The 24,030-nt window shown below is 45.6% G+C and overlaps 1 protein-coding gene across 2 annotated transcripts in view; it reads right to left on the bottom strand.

Annotated features, from left to right (window-relative positions):
• ATP8A2 (ATPase phospholipid transporting 8A2) overlaps positions 1-23,291 on the bottom strand; it is a 1,034,865-nt gene extending 1,011,574 nt beyond the window's left edge. For both annotated transcript variants that reach the window (XR_013224076.1, XM_077298312.1), the window contains exon 1: positions 23,147-23,291. Coding sequence is in view for 1 of the 2 variants with exons in the window: in XM_077298312.1 (XP_077154427.1) it covers positions 23,147-23,189 (43 nt within the window). In the remaining variant the exon portion in view is untranslated. The remainder of the gene's footprint in view (positions 1-23,146) is intronic.
• Between the last annotated feature and the right edge of the window lie 739 nt (positions 23,292-24,030).

Here is a 24,030-nt window from a genome sequence, read left to right as displayed (position 1 = left end):
TGTGGAGAGTTTTGCGCGTGGCGAGTTTTGAGCGGCGACTTTTGTGTTTCGACTTTTATGTGGCGAGGTTGGTGTATGCGTGGTGAAATGTGTGCTGAGGGTGGTATATGTGTTCGAGCACGTGGTAGTGTGTGGCGCATTTTGTGTGTGTGTTCATATCCCCGTGGTGGTGTGGTGATTATCCCATGTTGGGGCCCCACCTTAGCAACTGTACAGTATATACTCTTTGGCGCCATCGCTGTCATTCTTTAAGTCCCCCTTGTTCACATCTGGCAGCTGTTAATTTGCCTCCAACACTTTTCCTTTCATTTTTTCCCCATTATGTAGATAGGGGCAAAATTGTTTGGTGAATTGGAAAGCACGGGGTTAAAATTTCACCTCACAACATAGCCTATGACGCTCTCGGGGTCCAGACGTGTGACTGTGCAAAATTTTGTGGCTGTAGCTGCGACGGTTCAGATGCCAATCCCGGACATACATACACACATACATACATACATACATACACACATTCAGCTTTATATATTAGATTGATTTGACAATAAAACAACATACTATTAATGCGCATGTATCAAGGTAAAAATTGCAAAGAGTAAATGGCTAAAAAATATATATATGTATACATATATAAAAAATGAGTATATAAAAGACCGACTTGCATTTAGCGGATAAGGTAATAGGATAAATGTATGTATGTATTTTGGGGGATTAAAAGCACCAAAAAAAGAGAGAGAGAAAATAAGATAATAAAATTTGTTATATATAAATATATATGTATAACAAAATTAAAAAACAAAAAACAGTGTAAACCAAATAGCAAAAATGTGCCTGTGTGCACCAAAATTACATCTGCACTAGTATATATAGAGTAAATTATATCTTGCTATATTAGTAGATATGTGCCAAATTAAAAGATGGACAATAAGATGCTAGTGTAAAATAGTGCATACAATGAATAGTAGAACGTGACAAGTGCATAAGAATCTAAACAATGTGGAGTGCTGGCGCTATAAAATACACCCCAACAAAATAAAGTAACTATACCTTTAAATGCTGCTGACCTTGATAACACACACCCCGACGCGCGTTTCGGAATGAAAATTCCCCCTGACGAAGGAATTTTCAAACATTTTGATCAAGAAGGGGTTGTCCTAGTAGTGGAAACCCCCTTTAACAAGTCCAGAGTGCCAGACAATCTGCTGCTGAGGTGTAAATCTGGTTGTAAGACAGCCATACAACAAGCAATCGTTGACAAGTTACAGACTGTTATAGACAAGAAAGGACCTAATCTAAATTAATTTGTGCCATAAACCAGTAAATCTGTCACCCACAGCACCCAATGTTAGAGCACAGTTAGAAGAAAAAATTATGCATTATTATTATGGACACTGTTCTACTTTTTCCTTGTTAGAATTGTTGCACATGATGGTCATTATGTCTCAAGAATTTACCTAGATGCAAAAATGGGTTTCCGTTTAGGATGATGACAGACAATGCAAATACATAGGGTTCTATTCTTCACAACTGTAGTTCATATGCTTGATGGTTGCAGATTGCTTTGAAAGGGAACCTGAGATGTCAGCCGCTTCTGAGGAAATATCACATGTGTGCAGCAATCTCCTCTCAATGCACCTGTGCAGAAGGCACTTGAAGCCTGTGGCAATGGAAGGGGCACTACACTGCAGGGGCTAGTAGAGGAGATGTCTGCACACACGCGAGATTTTTGGAAGGCGCGAAATATGAAAATGGAGTATGGAGGCAGGGCTTATCTACTGTACCTGCCGATGTCCTGCCCATAGTTCAAAACAAGTCATTTATATAGCAAGATAAAAGACGATTTCTCTGTAACAACGCATCAGTTGAAAAACATAAAGGTATCACTTAGTTCATCATTTTATGATCTGTATGTCCATATAAATGGTTCAGATAGGTAAAATCTGATGACAGATTCCCTTTAAATGATCTGCATCACAGCATGCCAGATGCACCTGCCTCTCACAGTCACATTGTACACAGCAACCTGCTGGAGAGGAACGTGTGGGCTGGGCTGGGAGGTGTCACAGTGACAACCTGTAGACCTAGCAGACAGCCCCGGGCGTCACCGGCATCAGATCAAGGATCAGCAACACTAGAAGCTGCACTGTCTGCTTCCTGCACTCTGATTGGTGGAGAAGTCACTAGAGACCACACTGTCTGCTTCCCGCTCTCTGATTGGTGGAGAAGAAATAACTAGAGGCTGCACTGTCTGCTTCCTGCTCTCTGATTGGTGAAGAAGTCACTAGAGGCTGCACTGCCTGCTTCCCGCTCTCTGATTGGTGGAGAAGAAGTCACTAGAGGCTGCACTGTCTGCTTCCCACTCTCTGATTGGTGGAGAAGTCACTAGAGGCTGCACTGTCTGCTTCCCGCTCTCTGATTGGTGGAGAAGAAGTCACTAGAGGCTGCACTGTCTGCTTCCCGCTCTCTGATTGGTGAAGAAGTCACTAGAGGCTGCACTGTCTGCTTCCCACTCTCTGATTGGTGGAGAAGAAGTCACTAGAGGCTGCACTGGCTGCTTCCTGCTCACTGATTGGTGGAGAAGAAGTCACAAGAGGCTGCACTGTCTGCTTCCTGCGCTCTGGTTGGTGGATAGGCAGTCACTAGAGCCTACAGTGTGTTGCCTCACTACTCAGAGAGAAAGAGACAGTGCAGCAGCTGTGAGGAGACCGCTGCAGGCTGCCCCAGAGCATGTGGAAGGACCCACACAGAAGAATGAGGAGCTGCAGGAAATCATGAAGAATTATAATAAAGTACCTCTCTGCTCATAAGTTTGGTGTAAGGCAGGGGTGAAACTCTGCTAGAGGAGAGCAGGTGGGGCACATGTCCTGGTGAGGCAGAGAAGGGGGAGACATTTTCAGTATGTCTGGTTCTGTGTGAATAATAAATGCAGCATTGCATTAGTAGCTGCCCCTGCTGTTTTTTCTCCCCCTTCCCTCCTCTTCCTTCTTCACCCTTGTGTGGACTGCTGGTGCAGTGACATGCAAGGATTATCTCCCCCCTTCTCTGACTGCTGTAACTTTATGCGAGCAGCTCTGCAGTCGGGACACATTGGGAGGGAGATGGCAGAGCGTGCAGGGCTGTTATATCACTGTGTAAGATACGGCTATGTTCAATGCACCCTACGTTCAGTGGCTCCTCTGGGGTGTAAGTCCAAAGCCCTGCAAAACAGGATTTCAGTGTATACACTGAGGGGGGGAGGTCATTGATTATAATGATGCAGATGGAGTTACAGTGCGCCCTGTGTGCATCATCAGTGCATATGCCCGAATCTTATTTTGCAGGTCTTTGGGTGTAAGTGAACATATGCTAATACGTTATGTGAAAAATTCCTAACATCTTGTCCATGGTTCTTCTGTGCATCACAAGTGTATCCCCTAGAAAATGAGGTATCCCAGTACATGGTGATGTGTGTATGAGGCATTCCTGTGTAAGGAGGTGAAGCACAAGAAGAGTCCGGGGGCGGTTACCTTCTCGACTCTGTGCCTGGAACCATTGAGCTGTGCTACAGGTTCCCCAGGGGGCAGACTTAGAGACTGGGACAGGAAGGAAGCCAGGCAGAGAGTGGGAAAGGCACGCGCGCAAGAAACTGAGCAGCGGTCAGAGCAGGGTGCAGCTGTGCTCCGGAAGAGAGAGCTCCCGGTCAGAGGACAAATACAGGGAGATTGCCCAGAAAGACTGCATCTTGTGAGTACATGAAAGCGGACTCTGCTGTGACTGGAGAGGGGCGCTTTGAGACCCGTGCAGAGACATTGGCCCATGCAGAGACTGCGACCCCCTGGTACCCACGGTATTAGTACAGAGACTGTGACCCCTGGTACCCACGGTATCATTGCAGAGCCCCTGATTCCTGGTGAGAGACTTAACAGTGCAGAGCCTCTGATTCCTGGTGAGAGACTTAACAATAGACTGACCATCGTTTTCCCGGGATAGGCTGTGCTGTAAAAGTTAAAGACTCAGAGCCTGTGCAGATCACATTAACTCCCGAAACCCCAGGCAGCGGGCTCCTAGAGACTACTCAGCCCACGGACAACAGAGGGACGACAAGTGCCGCTGTATCTCGACGCCTACGATGGAGAAGACGACCCTTCAAGCAAGTCCTCATCAGACTGATAAGTGTTCTTTTTCTCAAGAAATCCTGCTTAATTCTGTTACACTGTTTGACTCCCATATTTTTGCACTGTTTTATTGCTAGTTATATTCCACTGCTTCCTCCCTGCAAGGAGAACCTGATTCCTGTTATTAAACCCCTCAACTGTTGGTCTGTCTGTTCCGTGGTGACATACTCAGTACCTGCATACTATTACACCTGTTCATGGTTCATGGTGATGTATATATGATGTATCCCAGTACATGGTGATATATACACTCACTGGCCACTTTATTAGGTACACCTGTCCAACTTCTTGTTAACACTTAATTTCTAATCAGCCAATCACATGGCGGCAACTCAGTGCATTTAGGCATGTAGACATGGTCAAGACAATCTCCTGCAGTTCAAACCGAGCATCAGTATGGGGAAGAAAGGTGATTTGAGTGCCTTTGAACGTGGCATGGTTGTTGGTGCCAGAAGGGCTGGTCTGAGTATTTCAGAAACTGCTGATCTACTGGGATTTTCACGCACAACCATCTCTAGGGTTTACAGAGAATGGCCCGAAAAAGAAAAAAAATCCAGTGAGCGGCAGTTCTGTGGGCGGAAATGCCTTGTTGATGCCAGAGGTCAGAGGAGAATGGGCAGACTGGTTCGAGCTGATAGAAAGGCAACAGTGACTCAAATCGCCACCCGTTACAACCAAGGTAGGCCTAAGAGCATCTCTGAACGCACAGTGCATCGAACTTTGAGGCAGATGGGCTACAGCAGCAGAAGACCACACCGGGTACCACTCCTTTCAGCTAAGAACAGGAAACTGAGGCTACAATTTGTACAAGCTCATCGAAATTGGACAGTAGAAGATTGGAAAAACGTTGCTTGGTCTGATGAGTCTCGATTTCTGCTGCGACATTCGGATGGTAGGGTCAGAATTTGGCGTAAACAACATGAAATCTTTGGGATGTGGTGGAACGGGAGATTCGCATCAGGGATGTGCAGCCGACAAATCTGCGGCAACTGTGTGATGCCATCATGTCAATATGGACCAAAATCTCTGAGGAATGCTTCCAGCACCTTGTTGAATCTATGCCACGAAGAATTGAGGCAGTTCTGAAGGCAAAAGGGGGTCCAACCCGTTACTAGCATGGTGTACCTAATAAAGTGGCCGGTGAGTGTATATGAGGCATTCCTGTACGTGGTGATGTGTGTATGAGGTATCCCTGTACATGGGATTTGAGAAATCTAATTCACTCTGCTGGTACTGTAGAGTGCAGAATATTTTACCCTTAAAAATGCCTAAAAAACGCAATATGTGAACAAGCTCTAAGGATAATTTGAATACTTCTGGCCACATTCCGAGTAGACGTGTCCAACCTTGCTCAGTTCACTCGAATTCAGTGAGGCCACACACGTCTAGTTGGCATGTAACCATATAGATACAAAATGCATACTTGCGGTCACGAACCTGCCCGCTTCCAGCGCTAGAGAATCCTGACAGTGTGTGGTGCCCATGCAGTGAGAGTTCACAAGTCTGCAATCACATAGAGTGACTGCAGACTTGAACCCCAAGCTTGAGCAACCTCTTTAACCTGTAACAGCAGCAATTCAGCAGTACATTTGTAACACTAATTAGGCTATTTTCTCACGTTGCATTTTTGCTGCTTTTTTATGCAAATTAAAAGCTGCTTTTTACAGTACCAGCAAAAGCTTGTTTATTTTCCTGACTGAATTGGAAAACTGTTGCAATTTTGAAAACTGCAGCATATCGATTCTTTCAGCATTTTTGTAGCTTTTTTTTTTTACCCACAGAAAGGAATGAGTAAGTGCAAAAAAGCAGCAAAATACATTTTTGCTGCGTTTTTAGTGAAAAGAACACAGGTACAGCAATATGTGAAACCTATTTATTTTTTTGATTTTTCCCAAGTTTAAACCATAATGCCTTGGAGTCCTCATATGAACATGCATGTTAGTATTAGCACAGTTTAAATTAGCGATATGTGTGAAAGCAAACAATGCATGACCAGCTCAAGGGTCGACCAATGTGTAAAAATAAAAATGCCTGACCAAACTCAATGCTCTGCCACTATAAATCATTCCCGACCAATTCAGCCCCCCCCCCCCACTGTTTTTACATTTGCGATTGTGTATTTTTTCATAAACTCATGATTTTTTTGTTCAGAATAGTCACTATTTTTTCAAACATAAAAAACTTTTTCCATTAAATAATTTGACCAAATTGTCCCTTTTTCAAAAAATGTTTTATGATTTCACATAAGTCTCGGATTGGTGGTCTAACACTTTGTATTGTTCATGCTTGCATTGTGGAAGCAAACTGAATTTTGGGATCCTAAAAAACACAGCAAGAGATCAGGTTTTGGCTGCAGAAAAGAAATTATTTTTAAAAAAAGCAACTTGTGAACATATCCAAACTTCATATTGCTTAACTTTGTTTACACATGTTTACTTGTTCGTCAAATAAGGTGCATCACCTGAAAATCACTTTACACCGAATGGGGGATTAATCTATAATTCTAAAAACCTAGCGTGCCAACATTGTCCCTCTCCACTATACCTGTCCTCCCACTTTAGGAGATCAATAAGAATATTTTTTTCCCTTGTCATCGGGGTAGCCGTTGACTATGCCTCTTGGCTTAGCCACACAGGCTCTCCTAGTACTCCATGTGGCTTCAGACACACACTGACTGCACTTCCTGTTATCACGTCTCCATTTCATCATTTTCTATTTGGCAATGGTAGCTTTTGATTATAAGGGGGTACTATGTCCCTACCCCCTTAAAGGTGTATAGTTGTTATGCTGCTATGTATTTAAGTATGCTGCTATGTGTTAGATCTGTATATATATTCCATTTTGTCATATGTCTTTTTCTGTAGTGATAGGGTAAGTGTAGGACCCTACATCGGACACTAGATGGGCCAACAAATTATACATAGTTATGTAGGAGGGGCTGTATGTGTCAAGAGGAAAGTGTCTTCCTGTTTGTAGCGTTAGGGGCTTAGCTCCCATGTTGGGCAGACAGTTCCGCAACGTTAAGACTGATACCCAGCCATTTAGAGTCCGGATGGACAGAAGTACAGCCGAGGCAGCAGCGTTACCACAGTTTGGGACAGAAGCTTAGAGAAGTGGTCCTGGACCAGTACAGGGACACAGGTCACTCACCATGTGGCAGATCATTGCTTGGGCTGAAGCCCTCTGTACCAGGGCGAAACGGATGAGGGAACTCTCAGGAGAAGTGAGCTTGCACAGGGAGGACACTGTGTTATCGCAAGAGTTGATACGACCCCATAATGTACTGCAGGAGGTAGGAGAAAGCTTAGGGAGAGCGGAGAACGTGAACTGTATGGAACCTAATGCTGATGATGTTCATCGTTTTTAAGTTTGAAAAGGACTCTGTCTCTTATTGTACAACAGAAGCAGCAGAACTTCAGCCAGCCCGATGGGACCCAGATGGTGCAGAGGGTGAAGCGAAAGGTATGCTGCAGAAGGGACATTATTTTTTTGCAACTGGGGGCCACGACTACGGCCCTGGCCCTGCCTTTTACATGATGATGGGTAAAATTACAGTATAAACTCTATACATTAGATGACGTACAAATAAAAACAAGGTGAAGCAGTCACCTAAGCATATGTCACTCTATTGAAGCTTATGCTGTAACATACTGTACAAACCACCAGCGTGTTAATAGTAGCTTTTAGAAGATGTTGGCCTAGTTGGCTTTCAGCCGGCTTACTAAGCAGTGGGGCTGATCTGACAGGTGAGCTAAGCTGTGGAGCGTGCCTATGTCATCCTCATGTAGATTACATCTACAGAGAGTTAGGTTACACAGCAAAAAGTGACCTGCCGTGCAGGGCCGGTTTTAGGCAAAGTGGGGCCCTAGGCAAAGTTTAAAATGGGGCCCCAAATGCTAACATATTGCACATCACACAGAAGCATTTTGGTTGTATTTACATGCGCTGATCTCAGGCCGCTAAACGAGTGTGATCGACAATACTGAAGTCGTTGGACGCTTCTTTCCCGGCCTATTTCCACTGTCTGAGAAAGAATGAAGGGGACAGAACGATCACTAATAGATCACTAACAGATCACCATACAGTATCATGTTCTCAGCAGCACATCTACAGTTTACACCGGCGATGTGCTGCTGAGAACAAGGATTTTTATTCCGGCATAAACAATCCAATCACCCAATGAATATGCAGCATTTTGCCTTTTTAGTATAATACACCCCATAGTCCTCCATATATTATAATGTGCATCACAGTCCTCCATATTGTAAAATGCACACCCCATAGTCCTCCATATAATATAATGTGTCCCATAGTCCTCCATATAGTATAATAAACTCCTCATAATCCTCCATATAGTATTATATACTTCCCATAGTCCTCCATATAGTATAATACAGTCCTCCATATATTAAAATATACTCCTCAGTCCTCCATATAGCATAATACACTCCTCACAGTGCTCCATATAGTATAATGCACCGCCATAGTCATCCATGTAGTACAATTCACTTCCCATAGTATAATGCACCCCATAGTTCTTCATATAGTATAATGTATTCCCCATAGTCCTCGATACAGTATAATTCAGCCCACATATAGTATAATGCAGCCACCACCCCACAGAATATAATGCAGCCACCCCACAGAGTATAATGCAGCAACCCCACAGAGTATAATGTAACCCCCCCACAAAGTATAATGTAACCTCCCCTGTTATGACCCCAATGGCAGAGGGTCTCAGGAATAATGCTAAGTCAGTAAATACAGAAAACCAGCTCATAGGGCAGTGGTAACTGGGCTGACCATATAACTAATCCTAGCACCACAAATACCAGCAGCCGGGGAACGTTCCTACGTTGATCCTAGACGTCTCGCGCCAGCCGGAGAGCTAACTACCCCTAGAAGGGAAAAGAAAGACCTTTCTTGCCTCCAGAGGAAATACCCCAAAAAGTTGGATAGAAGCCCCCCACAAATAATAACGGTGAGGTAAGAGGAAAAGACAAACATAAGAATGAGCTAGGAATTTAGCAAAGAGAGGCCCACTAGCTAATAGCAGAATATAGAAAGATAACTTATATGGTCAGCAAAAAATCCTATCAAAAATATCCACACTGGAAATTCAAGAACCCCCGAACCGTCTAACGGCCCGGGGGGAGAACACCAGCCCCCTAGAGCTTCCAGCAAGGTCAGGAATCACATTTAGTACAAGCTGGACAAAAATGATAGCAAACAAATAACCCAAAAAACAAAGAAGCAAGACTTAGCTTAATTTAGCACGAACCAGGACCAGCAAACAGGAGCAAACAGAATGTGTCTGATAACACCGATGCCAGGCACTGGACTAAGGTTCCAGGGGTTTATATAGCAACACCCCTGAAGTAACGACCCAGCTGGGTGCAAACAGAGGGAAGGAAATCCCAGAGTCATATCACTAGTAACCACTAGAGGGAGCCAAAAAAGTCCAATTCACAACAGTACCCCCCCCCCCTTAAGGAGGGGTCACCGAACCCTCACCAAGACCACCAGGGCGATCAGGATGAGCAGCGTGAAAGGCACGAACCAAATCGGCCGCATGCACATCAGAGGCAACCACCCAGGAATTATCCTCCTGACCATAACCCTTCCACTTGACCAAATACTGAAGCCTCCGCCTGGAGAGACGAGAATCCAAGATCTTCTCCACCACGTACTCCAACTCGCCCTCAACCAACACCGGAGCAGGAGGCTCAGCAGAAGGAACCACAGGCACAACGTAGCGTCGTAACAAAGACCTATGGAACACGTTGTGAATGGCAAATGAAACCGGAAGATCCAAGCGAAAGGACACAGGATTAAGGATTTCCAATATCTTGTAAGGACCGATGAAGCGAGGCTTAAATTTAGGAGAGGAGACCTTCATAGGAACAAATCGAGAAGACAGCCACACCAAATCCCCAACACGAAGTCGGGGACCCACACCGCGGCGGCGGTTGGCAAAACGCTGAGCCTTCTCCTGTGACAATTTTAAGTTGTCCACCACATGATTCCAGATCTGCTACAACCTATCCACCACAGAATCTACTCCAGGACAGTCAGAAGGCTCCACATGTCCCGAGGAAAAACGAGGATGGAAACCAGAGTTGCAGAAAAATGGCGAAACCAAAGTAGCGGAACTAGCCCGATTATTTAGGGCAAACTCAGCCAACGGCAAGAAGGTCACCCAATCATCCTGATCTGCCGAAACAAAACACCTCAAGTAAGCTTCCAGAGTCTGATTAGTTCGCTCAGTTTGTCCATTAGTCTGAGGATGAAAGGCAGACGAGAACGATAAATCAATGCCCATCCTAGCAAAAAAGGATCGCCAGAACCTGGAAACAAACTGGGATCCTCTGTCAGACACAATATTCTCAGGAATGCCGTGTAAACGAACCACATTCTGAAGGAACACAGGAACCAGATCGGAAGAGGAAGGCAGCTTAGGCAAAGGCACCAAATGGACCATTTTTGAAAAGCGATCACATACCACCCAGATGACAGACATACCCCGAGACACCGGGAGATCAGAAATGAAATCCATGGAAATATGTGTCCAAGGCCTCTTCGGGACAGGCAAGGGCAAGAGCAACCCGCTGGCACGGGAACAGCAAGGCTTAGCTCGAGCACAAGTCCCACAGGACTGCACAAATGACCGTACATCCCGTGACAAGGAAGGCCACCAAAATGACCTAGCCACCAGATCTCTGGTGCCAAAAATTCCCGGATGACCTGCCAACACCGAGGAATGAACCTCGGAAATGACTCTGCTGGTCCACTTATCAGGAACAAACAGTCTGTCAGGTGGACAAAAGTCAGGTCTACCAGCTTGAAATCTCTGCAACACACGTCGCAAATCAGGAGAAATGGCTGACAAAATAACTCCTTCTTTAAGAATACCAACAGGTTCTGTGACTCCAGGAGAGTCAGGCACAAAGCTCCTTGAAAGAGCATCAGCTTTCACATTCTTTGAACCTGGTAAATACGAGACCACAAAGTCAAAACGGGAGAAAAACAATGACCAGCGGGCCTGTCTAGGATTCAAGCGTTTAGCAGACTCGAGATACATCAAATTTTTGTGATCAGTCAAGACCACCACACGATGCTTAGCACCCTCGAGCCAATGACGCCACTCCTCAAATGCCCACTTCATGGCCAGTAATTCCCGCACCAAGAGGGGAAGAGGATGGACGGATATGCCCCTTCTCCAGAGACTCCTTGATATATGAACGCATTGCGGCATGCTCAGGTACTGACAGATTAAATAATCTTCCCTTAGGAAATTTACTACCTGGAATCAAATCTATGGCGCAGTCACAGTCCCTATGAGGAGGCAGAGCACTGGATCTGGACTCACTGAATACATCCTGATAATCAGACAAATACTCAGGAACTTCCGAAGGAGTAGAGGAAGCAATAGACACCGGCGGGGAATCAGCATGAATTCCCTGACAGCCCCAACTTGACACAGACATTGCCTTCCAATCCAGGACTGGATTGTGGGTCTGTAACCATGGCAGACCCAAAACGACCAAATCATGCATTTTATGCAGAACAAGAAAACGAATCACCTCCCGATGTTCAGGAGTCATGCACATGGTCACCTGCGTCCAAAACTGTGGTTTATTTTCCGCCAATGGCGTAGCATCAATACCTCTAAGAGGAATAGGATTTACTAACGGTTCAAGAACAAAACCACAGCGCTTGGCAAATGACAGATCCATAAGACTCAGGGCGGCACCTGAATCCACAAACGCCATAACAGGATAAGAAGACAAAGAGCAAATTAAAGTCACAGACAAAATAAATTTAGGTTGCAAATTACCAATGGCGACAGGACTAACAACCCTTGTTAGGCGTTTAGAGCATGCTGATATAACATGTGTAGAATCACCACAGTAAAAACACAACCCATTCTGACGTCTATGATTTTTCCGTTCATTTCTAGTCTGAATTCTATCACATTGCATTAAATCAGGTGTTTGTTCAGACAACACCACCAGAGGATTAGCGGTTTTGCGCTCCCGCAAACGCCGGTCAATTTGAATAGCAAGCGCCATAGAATCATTCAGACTTGTAGGAATGGGGAAACCCACCATCACATTCTTAATGGCTTCAGAAAGGCCATTTCTGAAATTTGCGGCCAGAGCACACTCATTCCACTGAGTAAGCACGGACCATTTCCGAAATTTTTGGCAATACACTTCAGCTTCATCCTGACCCTGAGAAATAGCCAGCAAGGCTTTTTCTGCCTGAATTTCAAGATTGGGTTCCTCGTAAAGCAATCCGAGCGCCAGAAAAAACGCATCAATATTCGCCAATGCCGGATCTCCTGGCGCTAGCGAGAAAGCCCAATCCTGAGTGTCGCCCCGTAAAAAATAAATAACAATTTTAACTTGCTGAGCAGAATCTCCAGATGAACGGGGTCTCAGAGAAAGAAACAATTTACAATTATTCTTGAAATTCCTAAACCTAAATCGATCTCCAGAAAACAATTGCGGAATAGGTATTTTAGGTTCAGACATAGGACTACTGGTAACAAAATCTTGTATACCCTGCACACGAGCTGCCAGCTGGTCAACACTTGTAATCAAGGTCTGCACATTCATGTCTGCAGCAAGCACACGCCACTCAAAGGTAAAGGGGAGGAAGAGAAGGAAGGGAAAAAAAAAAAACTCAGAATTTCCTTTCTTATTATCCCACTTCTGCAATGCTTTAAACATTCAATATTGGCCTGGAATACTGTTATGACCCCAATGGCAGAGGGTCTCAGGAATAATGCTAAGTCAGTAAATACAGAAAACCAGCTCATAGGGCAGTGGTAACTGGGCTGACCATATAACTAATCCTAGCACCACAAATACCAGCAGCCGGGGAACGTTCCTACGTTGATCCTAGACGTCTCGCGCCAGCCGGAGAGCTAACTACCCCTAGAAGGGAAAAGAAAGACCTTTCTTGCCTCCAGAGGAAATACCCCAAAAAGTTGGATAGAAGCCCCCCACAAATAATAACGGTGAGGTAAGAGGAAAAGACGAACATAAGAATGAGCTAGGAATTTAGCAAAGAGAGGCCCACTAGCTAATAGCAGAATATAGAAAGATAACTTATATGGTCAGCAAAAAATCCTATCAAAAATATCCACACTGGAAATTCAAGAACCCCCGAACCGTCTAACGGCCCGGGGGGAGAACACCAGCCCCCTAGAGCTTCCAGCAAGGTCAGGAATCACATTTAGTACAAGCTGGACAAAAATGATAGCAAACAAATAACCCAAAAAACAAAGAAGCAAGACTTAGCTTAATTTAGCACGAACCAGGACCAGCAAACAGGAGAAAACAGAATGTGTCTGATAACACCGATGCCAGGCACTGGACTAAGGTTCCAGGGGTTTATATAGCAACACCCCTGAAGTAACGACCCAGCTGGGTGCAAACAGAGGGAAGGAAATCCCAGAGTCATATCACTAGTAACCACTAGAGGGAGCCAAAAAAGTCCAATTCACAACACTCCCCATAGAATATAATGCAGCCCCCCATATAGTATAATGTAGCCCCCTCATAGAGTATGATGCAATCACCCATCAAGGAATATAAATATAATACAGCCCCCCCAATAGAATATAATGTAGCCCCGAACAAGATATAATATAGCCTGCCCACCTCCCCATAGAATATAATGTAGCCCCATCAAAGGGTATGATGCAATCATCCCTCATAAAATCTAATAAAGCCCCCCACAGAATATAATGCAGCCCCCCATATGTCATGATCTCAATGGCAAGAGAACATAGCATCAGCCTATATAGGAACTAGCTCTTGGAAGATGGGAACTGAGCTGACCATGAACTAAACCTAACGCACAACTAGCAGTGGCCGGGTAGCATGCCTACGTTGATTCTAGATGCCCAGCACCAGCCGGAGGACTAAATAATGCTAGCAGAGGAAAATATAAGTCCTAGCTCACCTCTAGAGAAATACCCCGAAAGGAGACAGAGGCCCCCCACATGTATTGGCGGTGAATTAAGACGAAATAACAAACGTAGTATGAAAATAGGTTTAGCAAATTTGAGGTCCACTTACTACATAGCAGAAGACAGAAAGGACACTTTCATGGTCAGCTGAAAACCCTATCAAAACACCATCCAGGAATTACTTTAAAATTCTGGCATTAACTCATAACACCAGAGTGGCAATTCCTGTTCACAAGAGCTTTCCAGACACAGTAACGAAACTACAGCTGTGAACTGGAACAAAAATGCAAAAACAAACATGGACAAGAGTCCAACTTATCTAGTAGTTGTCTAGGAGCAGGAACAAGCACAGAGAGGCTTCTGATAACATTGTTGACCGGCAAGCAACTAACAGAGCAGCAAGGTTATATAGCGACTCCCACATCTTGATGGGAACAGGTGAACAGAGAAGATGAAGACACCAGTTCAATTCCACCAGTAGCCACCGGGGGAGCCCAGAATCCAAATTCACAACAGTACCCCCCCCTCAAGGAGGGGGCACCGAACCCTCACCAGAACCACCAGGGCGATCAGGATGGGCCCTATGAAAGGCACGAACCAGATCAGAGGCATTCACCCAAGAATTATCCTCCTGGCCGTATCCCTTCCACTTGACCAGATACTGGAGTCTCCGTCTGGAAACACGAGAGTCTAAGATTTTCTCCACAACGTACTCCAACTCACCCTCAACCAACACCGGAGCAGGAGGCTCAACGGAAGGCACAACCGGTACCTCATACCTGCGCAATAATGACCGATGAAAAACGTTATGAATAGAAAAGGATGCAGGGAGGTCCAAACGGAAGGAAACAGGGTTAAGAATCTCCAATATCTTATACGGGCCGATGAACCGAGGCTTAAACTTAGGAGAAGAGACCCTCATAGGGACAAAACGAGAAGACAACCACACCAAATCCCCAACACATAGCCGAGGACCAACACGACGGTGGCGGTTGGCAAAAAGCTGAGTCTTCTCCTGGGACAACCTCAAATTGTCCACCACCTGCCCCCAGATCTGATGCAATCTCTCCACCACAGCATCCACTCCAGGACAATCCGAAGATTCCACCTGACCAGAGGAAAATCGAGGATGAAACCCCGAATTACAGAAAAACGGGGACACCAAAGTGGCAGAGCTGGCCCGATTATTGAGAGCGAACTCCGCCAATGGCAAAAAAGCAACCCAATCATCCTGGTCAGCAGACACGAAACACCTCAGATATGTCTCCAGGGTCTGATTAATCCGCTCGGTCTGGCCATTCGTCTGAGGATGGAAAGCGGACGAAAAAGATAAATCTATGCCCATCCTAGCACAGAATGCCCGCCAAAATCTAGACACGAATTGGGTCCCTCTGTCAGAAACGATATTCTCAGGAATACCATGCAAACGAACAACATTTTGAAAAAACAGAGGAACCAACTCGGAAGAAGAAGGCAACTTGGGCAGAGGAACCAAATGGACCATCTTAGAGAAACGGTCACACACCACCCAGATGACAGACATCTTCTGAGAAACAGGCAGATCTGAAATAAAATCCATCGAGATGTGCGTCCAAGGCCTCTTAGGAATAGGCAAGGGCAACAATAATCCACTAGCCCGAGAACAACAAGGCTTGGCCCGAGCACAAACGTCACAAGACTGCACAAAGCCTCGCACATCTCGTGACAGGGAAGGCCACCAGAAGGACCTTGCCACCAAATCCCTGGTACCAAAAATGCCAGGATGACCTGCCAACGCAGAAGAATGAACCTCAGAGATGACTCTACTGGTCCAATCATCAGGAACAAACAGTTTATCAGGTGGGCAACGATCAGGTCTATCCGCCTGAAACTCCTGCAAGGCCCGCCGCAGGTCTGGAGAAACGGCTGACAATACCACTCCATCCTTAAGGATACCTGTGGGCTCAGAGTTACCAGGCGAGTCAGGCTCAAAACTCCTAGAAAGGGCATCCGCCCTAACATTCTTAGAACCCGGTAGGTATGACACCACAAAATTAAACCGAGAGAAAAATAATGACCAGCGCGCCTGTCTAGGATTCAGGCGCCTGGCGGTCTCAAGATAAATCAAATTTTTGTGGTCAGTCAATACCTCCACCTGATGTCTGGCCCCCTCAAGCCAATGGCGCCACTCCTCAAAAGCCCACTTCATGGCCAAAAGCTCCCGATTCCCAACATCATAATTCCGCTCAGCGGGCGAAAATTTACGGGAAAAGAAGGCACAAGGCCTCATCACGGAGCAGTCAGAACTTTTCTGCGACAACACTGCCCCAGCTCCGATCTCAGAAGCGTCGACCTCAACCTGAAAAGGTAGAGCAACATCAGGCTGACGCAACACAGGGGCAGAGGAAAAACGGCGCTTAAGCTCCCGAAAGGCCTCCACAGCATCAGGGGACCAATCAGCAACATCAGCACCCTTCTTAGTCAAATCGGTCAATGGCTTAGCAATATCCGAAAAACCAGCAATAAATCGACGATAAAAGTTAGCAAAGCCCAAAAATTTCTGAAGACTCTTAAGAGAAGAGGGCTGCGTCCAATCACAAATAGCTTGAACCTTGACAGGATCCATTTCAATGGAAGAGGGGGAAAAAATATATCCCAAAAAGGAAATCCTCTGTACCCCAAAAACACACTTAGAACCCTTCACACACAAAGAATTAGACCGCAAAACCTGAAAAACCCTCCTGACTTGCTGGACATGAGAGTCCCAGTCATCCGAAAAAATCAGAATATCATCCAGATACACAATCATAAATTTATCCAAATAATCGCGAAAAATATCATGCATAAAGGACTGGAAAACTGACGGAGCATTTGAAAGACCAAAAGGCATCACTAAATACTCAAAGTGGCCCTCGGGCGTATTAAATGCGGTTTTCCACTCATCCCCCTGCCTGATTCGCACCAAATTATACGCCCCACGAAGGTCAATCTTAGAGAACCACTTGGCCCCCTTTATGCGAGCAAACAAATCAGTCAGCAACGGCAATGGGTATTGATATTTAACAGTGATTTTATTCAAAAGCCGATAATCAATACATGGTCTCAAAGAGCCGTCTTTTTTTGACACAAAGAAAAAAATGGCTCCTAAGGGAGATGACGATGGACGAATATGTCCCTTTTCCAAGGACTCCTTTATATATTCTCGCATAGCAGCATGTTCAGGCACAGACAGATTAAATAAACGACCCTTTGGGTATTTACTACCCGGGATTAAATCTATGGCACAATCGCACTCTCGGTGCGGAGGTAACGAACCAAGCTTGGATTCTTCAAAGACGTCACGATAGTCAGACAGGAACTCAGGAATTTCAGAGGGAATAGATGATGAAATGGAAACCACAGGTACATCCCCATGAACCCCCTTACATCCCCAGCTCAACACAGACATAGCTCTCCAGTCGAGGACTGGGTTGTGAGATTGCAGCCAAGGCAATCCTAGCACCAAATCATCATGTAGATTATACAGCACCAGAAAGCGAATAATCTCCTGGTGATCCGGATTAATACGCATAGTTGCTTGTGTCCAGTATTGTGGTTTATTATTAGCCAATGGGGTGGAGTCAATCCCCTTCAGAGGAATAGGAGTCTCCAAAGGCTCTAAATCATACCCACAGCGTTTGGCAAAGGACCAATCCATAAGACTCAAAGCGGCGCCAGAGTCGACATAGGCGTCCGTGGTAATAGATGACAAAGAGCAAATCAGGGTCACAGATAGAATAAACTTAGACGGTAAGGTGCAAATGGAAACAGATTTACCAAGCTTTTTAGTGCGCTTAGAGCATGCTGATATAACATGAGTAGAATCACCACAATAGAAACACAACCCATTTTTCCGTCTAAAATTCTGCCGCTCGCTTCGGGACAGAATTCTATCACACTGCATACTCTCTGGCGACTTCTCAGTGGACACCGCCAGATGGTGCACTGGTTTGCGCTCCCGCAAACGCCTATCGATCTGAATAGCCATTGTCATGGACTCATTCAGACCCGCAGGCACAGGGAACCCCACCATAACATCCTTAATGGCATCAGAGAGACCCTCTCTGAAAGTCGCCGCCAGGGCGCACTCATTCCACTGAGTAAGCACAGACCATTTACGGAATCTTTGGCAGTAAATTTCCGCTTCATCTTGCCCCTGAGATAGGGACATCAAAGTTTTTTCTGCCTGAAGCTCCAAATGAGGTTCGTCATAAAGCAACCCCAAGGCCAGAAAAAACGCATCCACATTGAGCAACGCAGGATCCCCTGGTGTCAATGAAAAAGCCCAGTCTTGAGGGTCGCCCCGGAGCAAGGAAATCACAATCCTGACCTGCTGTGCAGGGTCTCCGGCAGAGCGAGATTTCAGGGACAAAAATAATTTGCAATTATTTCGAAAATTCTGAAACCCAGATCTATTCCCCGAGAAAAATTCCGGCAAAGGAATTCTCGGCTCAGATACAGGTGCATGACAAACAAAATCTTGCAAATTTTGTACCTTCGTGGCGAGATTATTCAAACCTGCAGTTACACTCTGAAGATCCATTACAAACAGGTGGACACAGAGCCATTCAGAGAAAAAAAAAAAAAAAAAAAAAAAAAAAATTTCAGCAGACTACTTATTTCTCTCCTTTCTCAGCCAAGGATTTTAACCCTTTAGTGGGCCGGTCAAACTGTCATGATCTCAATGGCAAGAGAACATAGCATCAGCCTATATAGGAACTAGCTCTTGGAAGATGGGAACTGAGCTGACCATGAACTAAACCTAACGCACAACTAGCAGTGGCCGGGTAGCATGCCTACGTTGATTCTAGATGCCCAGCACCAGCCGGAGGACTAAATAATGCTAGCAGAGGAAAATATAAGTCCTAGCTCACCTCTAGAGAAATACCCCGAAAGGAGACAGAGGCCCCCCACATGTATTGGCGGTGAATTAAGACGAAATAACAAACGTAGTATGAAAATAGGTTTAGCAAATTTGAGGTCCACTTACTACATAGCAGAAGACAGAAAGGACACTTTCATGGTCAGCTGAAAACCCTATCAAAACACCATCCAGGAATTACTTTAAAACTCTGGCATTAACTCATAACACCAGAGTGGCAATTCCTGTTCACAAGAGCTTTCCAGACACAGTAACGAAACTACAGCTGTGAACTGGAACAAAAATGCAAAAACAAACATGGACAAGAGTCCAACTTATCTAGTAGTTGTCTAGGAGCAGGAACAAGCACAGAGAGGCTTCTGATAACATTGTTGACCGGCAAGCAACTAACAGAGCAGCAAGGTTATATAGCGACTCCCACATCTTGATGGGAACAGGTGAACAGAGAAGATGAAGACACCAGTTCAATTCCACCAGTAGCCACCGGGGGAGCCCAGAATCCAAATTCACAACACCCATAGTATATAACACAGCCTCCTCCATAGAATATAATGTATAATGTACCCCCCAAATATATAACACAGCCACATAGTATATAACACAGCCTCCCCCATAGAATATAATATACCCCCATAGTATATAGCACAGCCCACATAGTAGTATATAGCACAGCCCATAAAGTAGTATATAACACAGCCACTTAGTATATAGCACAGCCCACACAGTAGTTTATAGAACAGCCCACACAGTAGTATAAAGCACTGCCCACAGGAGTATACAGCACTGCCCACAGGAGTATACAGCACTGCCCACAGTAGTATACAGCACTGCCCAGACAGTAGTATACAGCACTGCCCATACAGTAGTATACAGCACAGCCCAAAGGAGTATACAGCACTGCCCACAGCAGTATACAGCACTGCCCACAGTAGTATACAGCACAGCCCACAGTAATATACAGCACAGCCCACAGTAGTATACAGCACTGCCCACAGTAGTATACAGCACAGTATACAGCACAGCCCACAGGAGTATACAGCACAGCCCACAGGAGTACACAGCACAGCCCACAGGAGTATACAGCACTGCCCACAGTACTATACAGCAGAGCCCACAGTAGTATACAGCACTGCCCACAGTAGTATACAGCACAGCCCACAGGAGTATACAGCACAGCTCACAGGAGTATACAGCACAGCCCACAGGAGTATACAGCACAGCCCACAGGAGTATACAGCACTGCCCACAGTACTATACAGCAGAGCCCACAGTAGTATACAGCACTGCCCACATCCCCCCTTCCCTCCCCGCCTCTCTCCTCCCGAGAATGGCCGCACAGTCCAGTATAAAACAAAAAAACAAAACACCAGCTCCTTACCTCTCCCCGAGCGTGCACTGCTCCCTGCTCCTGTGTCGGCGGCTGCCGCCGCACTGCCTGGCTCACAGTGAGTACGCGATGACGCGCACCCGCTGTGTCAGAGGCAGAGCGGGGAATGATGGGAGAGGGAGCGTCAGGTGACGCTCTCTCCTCCATCATTGCTTTGAACTGTACCGGCAGACGCCAGTATAGTTCAATGCAGCGGGGGAGTCGGCGCTGGCGGCAGGCGGGCCCCCCTGCCTCACAGGGGCCCCATAGCGGCTGCGTGACTTGCCGCTAGCTGGGGGCCCCTGGAGGAGCAGGGGCCCCAGGCAGCTGCCTGCTCTGCCTGCCCCTAACACCGGCCCTGCTGCCGTGTGGATTTTATGTCTTCAGCATGTCAATATTTCCTGGGAGTTTTCTCCATGGATTTGTTATTTCCGTTGGAAGTGTTATAGCATGGGAAGTAACTAAAAGTAAATCCCAGGATTTCTGCTTTTTGATTCTACCAGAGTGAGAGATACCGTGGAGTCAGTCATTAGGACAGTAAAGGTGGGGGGTTGTTTTTATTTATTTTAGGGGCAAAATCCCTTTTAAAGTTATGTGCTTTAGGCTTCCTTTACATTTCCGTGGTTCCAGTGCGTGTGGTATCCATTTTTTTTCACGGAGTACCCATTATAATCTATGGGACTGCTCACATATCCATTTTTTCAATCAGCACAGATGACAAGGGCCAATACAATGAGTGAATGAAAAACACGGACAGCACATCCATGGCATCCATGCTGTACGTGTTTATCATTGCAAAATATAGGAGAAGCTTTGTAATTAATTTATTTTTTTCTTTATTCATACTGGAAAAATACTGATGGTAAACATGGACACAAGGATGTCGCACTAATGGCACCAGCACCGGTTTCTCACGTGCGTGTTTAATGTGGACGTGTGAAGGAGGCCTTATACCGTCACTTTGGACTAACAAACTCTCTTCAAAGTTCACTTATGAGTGGTATTATTGAAAAGTGGAAGCATTTAGGAACCACAGCTACTCAATCACAAAGTTGAGACAATGTAAAATTACAGACTGGGGTCTCTGAGGAGCATAGTGCATAAAAGTCACTAACGCTCTGCTGACCCCATAACTGCAGAGTCCTAACCTCCTGTGGTTTTAACATCAGCGCAAAAATTGCCCCCACTTTGAGCTACATGACAAGGATTTCTATGTCCAAGCAGCTGCATGCAAGCCTTATATCACCAAGCACAATGCTAAGTACTGGATGGAGTGGTGTAAAGCAGCCACCAATGGACTCAGTGTAAACATGTTCTGTGGAGTGATGGATCAGACTTCTCTATATGGCATCAGATGGAAGAGTCTCGGATGGTGAATGCAAGAAGAACGCTATCTGCCTGACAACATTGTGCCAACTGTACAGCTTGATGGAGGAAGGATAAGGTATGAAGATGTCATTCAGACATTGGCTGAGGCCTTAGTTGCAGTGAAGAAAACCCTTCTAGTACAATTTTAGCTTGCAACCTTTGTGGGAACATTTTGAGGAAGGCTCTTTCCTGTTCCAGCATGACTGTGCCCCACTGCACAAAGCAAAGGCCATACAGACATGGTTGGGGGGAGTTTGGTTGGATGAACTTGACTCTCCGCACAGAATCAGGACCTCTAGCACCTTTGGAATGTATTAGAATGGAGATTGTGAGCCCGGCCCATCAGCAGTGTCTGACCTCAAAAATGCTCTTCTGGATGGTCAAAAATTCCCACAGACACTAGTGATGAGCGAATGTGCTCGGATAACGTGTGTTATCTGAATATCTCTGATGTGCTCGTATTTTATGTTCGCGCCTGCATGATTCATGGCTGTTAGACAACCTCAACACTTGCAGGGTTTATTAGGGAATTCCCAGCTGTGAATCATGCAGCCGCGGGAACTCGAACATAATATAAGAGCACGCCAGAGATACTCGGATAATACCCGAGCGTGCTCGGATAAGACGTTCGCTCTTCACTAACAGACACCCTCAAAACCTTGCAGAGATTCTTCCCAGAAGAATGGAAGCTGTTATATCTGCAGAGGGGAAACCAGCCCCATATTAATGGCTATAAATTTAGAATGGGAACAAAGGTCATAAAAATGCCTATAGTTGTCCCAGTACTTTTGTCGTTTCAGTGCACACATTATATCTATTTTCGAAGCCATGAGCGAAATGTGACATTCATTTCCCACAGAACCAAGCAGTCAATGCTCCTATGTCATCGCACAATCAATGCTCAACTGAACACATGTCCGCCAAAACAATAGCCCCCCGCTGACAGTCGGGACCTGGTCCAGCTGCCGGCAGTCATGTGTTACCATCTCTACAATGACAGAACTGATGAGTCAGCGCTTCCTGTCTGTAAGTGATCCTGCCGTATAGGAAAGAGGAGCAGCATCAGCCGTTCATGGCTTCCTAATCATATATATCACCTTCTAATATAGCGCCAACATATTCCGCAGCACCGTACAATCAGAGAAAATACAAAATGACTGATAAACCATCCACAGATGACGATACGGAGGGGGAGGAGAAGCCACAATGGCTTTGTTCACAATGCTAAAAATATAAGATTGTATGGACCCCATAATGTCAGTGCACGCAGCGCGACATGCAGTGTAAACAGTGCAGCCGGATGGCAGAGGATGTCGTTATGCTGACAGCACGCCTTCTTCTGCTCATCCAACCCTCTTCTTCATTAATGAGCCACTTACCCCCCGAGGAGTGGATCTTCTTTGATTTCCTTTGCAGGGACATTTTTTTTTAAAGAGCATAGGATATGTGATCATACAGAAAACCCGGCTGCTGCCACTGCTAATGCATCCCTCTGCCAAGGCTCGCTGACAGGAGGGAGGGAGCACAGGAAGTCACTGGTGCACCGGGGAGGCCAGGGCTAATAGCCTTACACTCAGCACAGGTATCAGCAGTTACAGGCCTCGACGGAGAGATGTCCGCAAAGAAAAATGCATGAAGCTCTTAGGGTTTTTTATTTTTAATAATTTTTTATCAACCAGGCATAAAGCTTGCAACCAGAAAAACATGATATTGTGTTAACGGCGAGCATCTTTGGAGGCGTTTTACCTCAGAAAAGTTACTACTACCAGGGCCGGAATGGCAATCTGGCAATTCTGGCAAATGCCAGAAGGGCCTGTCAGGTCATGGGCTGCCTTGTCTGCTACGTTGTTAGCAGAATCGGTGTTCTCAAGATACCCATACTGTTAAGAGTTGTGATGGAGCACAAAGTTGCTGACTCTGTCACTTAACTCAGCAGGCCACAGATATCATTAGAAATATTGGTCTTGTAGAAAATATTCCTTTCCTCCATCCAGGGTAATATTAGTAATATTTCCCATCTGGTTCATGGAGATGGGGACAACATGGGCCGGTGTGATTGCAAATGCCAGGACTGAATTTCAGCCCCAGTCCGTACCTGGTTACTACCAGTTTCCAGGAGGGTTAGGCAACCGTAGGACTTGACTAGACGAGCGTATAATCGGTCGGTGTGTCGTCCGTATGCAAGATGGCAAACACAAAGACCAATGGACGTCAATGCGGTCATTCAAAAGAACGATTTTACACATGGTCTGCGTATAAGAAC

Source organism: Ranitomeya variabilis, chromosome 3, assembly GCF_051348905.1.
Source record: "Ranitomeya variabilis isolate aRanVar5 chromosome 3, aRanVar5.hap1, whole genome shotgun sequence".
NCBI lineage: Eukaryota > Metazoa > Chordata > Amphibia > Anura > Dendrobatidae > Ranitomeya > Ranitomeya variabilis.
This window is presented reverse-complemented; position numbering and strand designations above follow the sequence as displayed.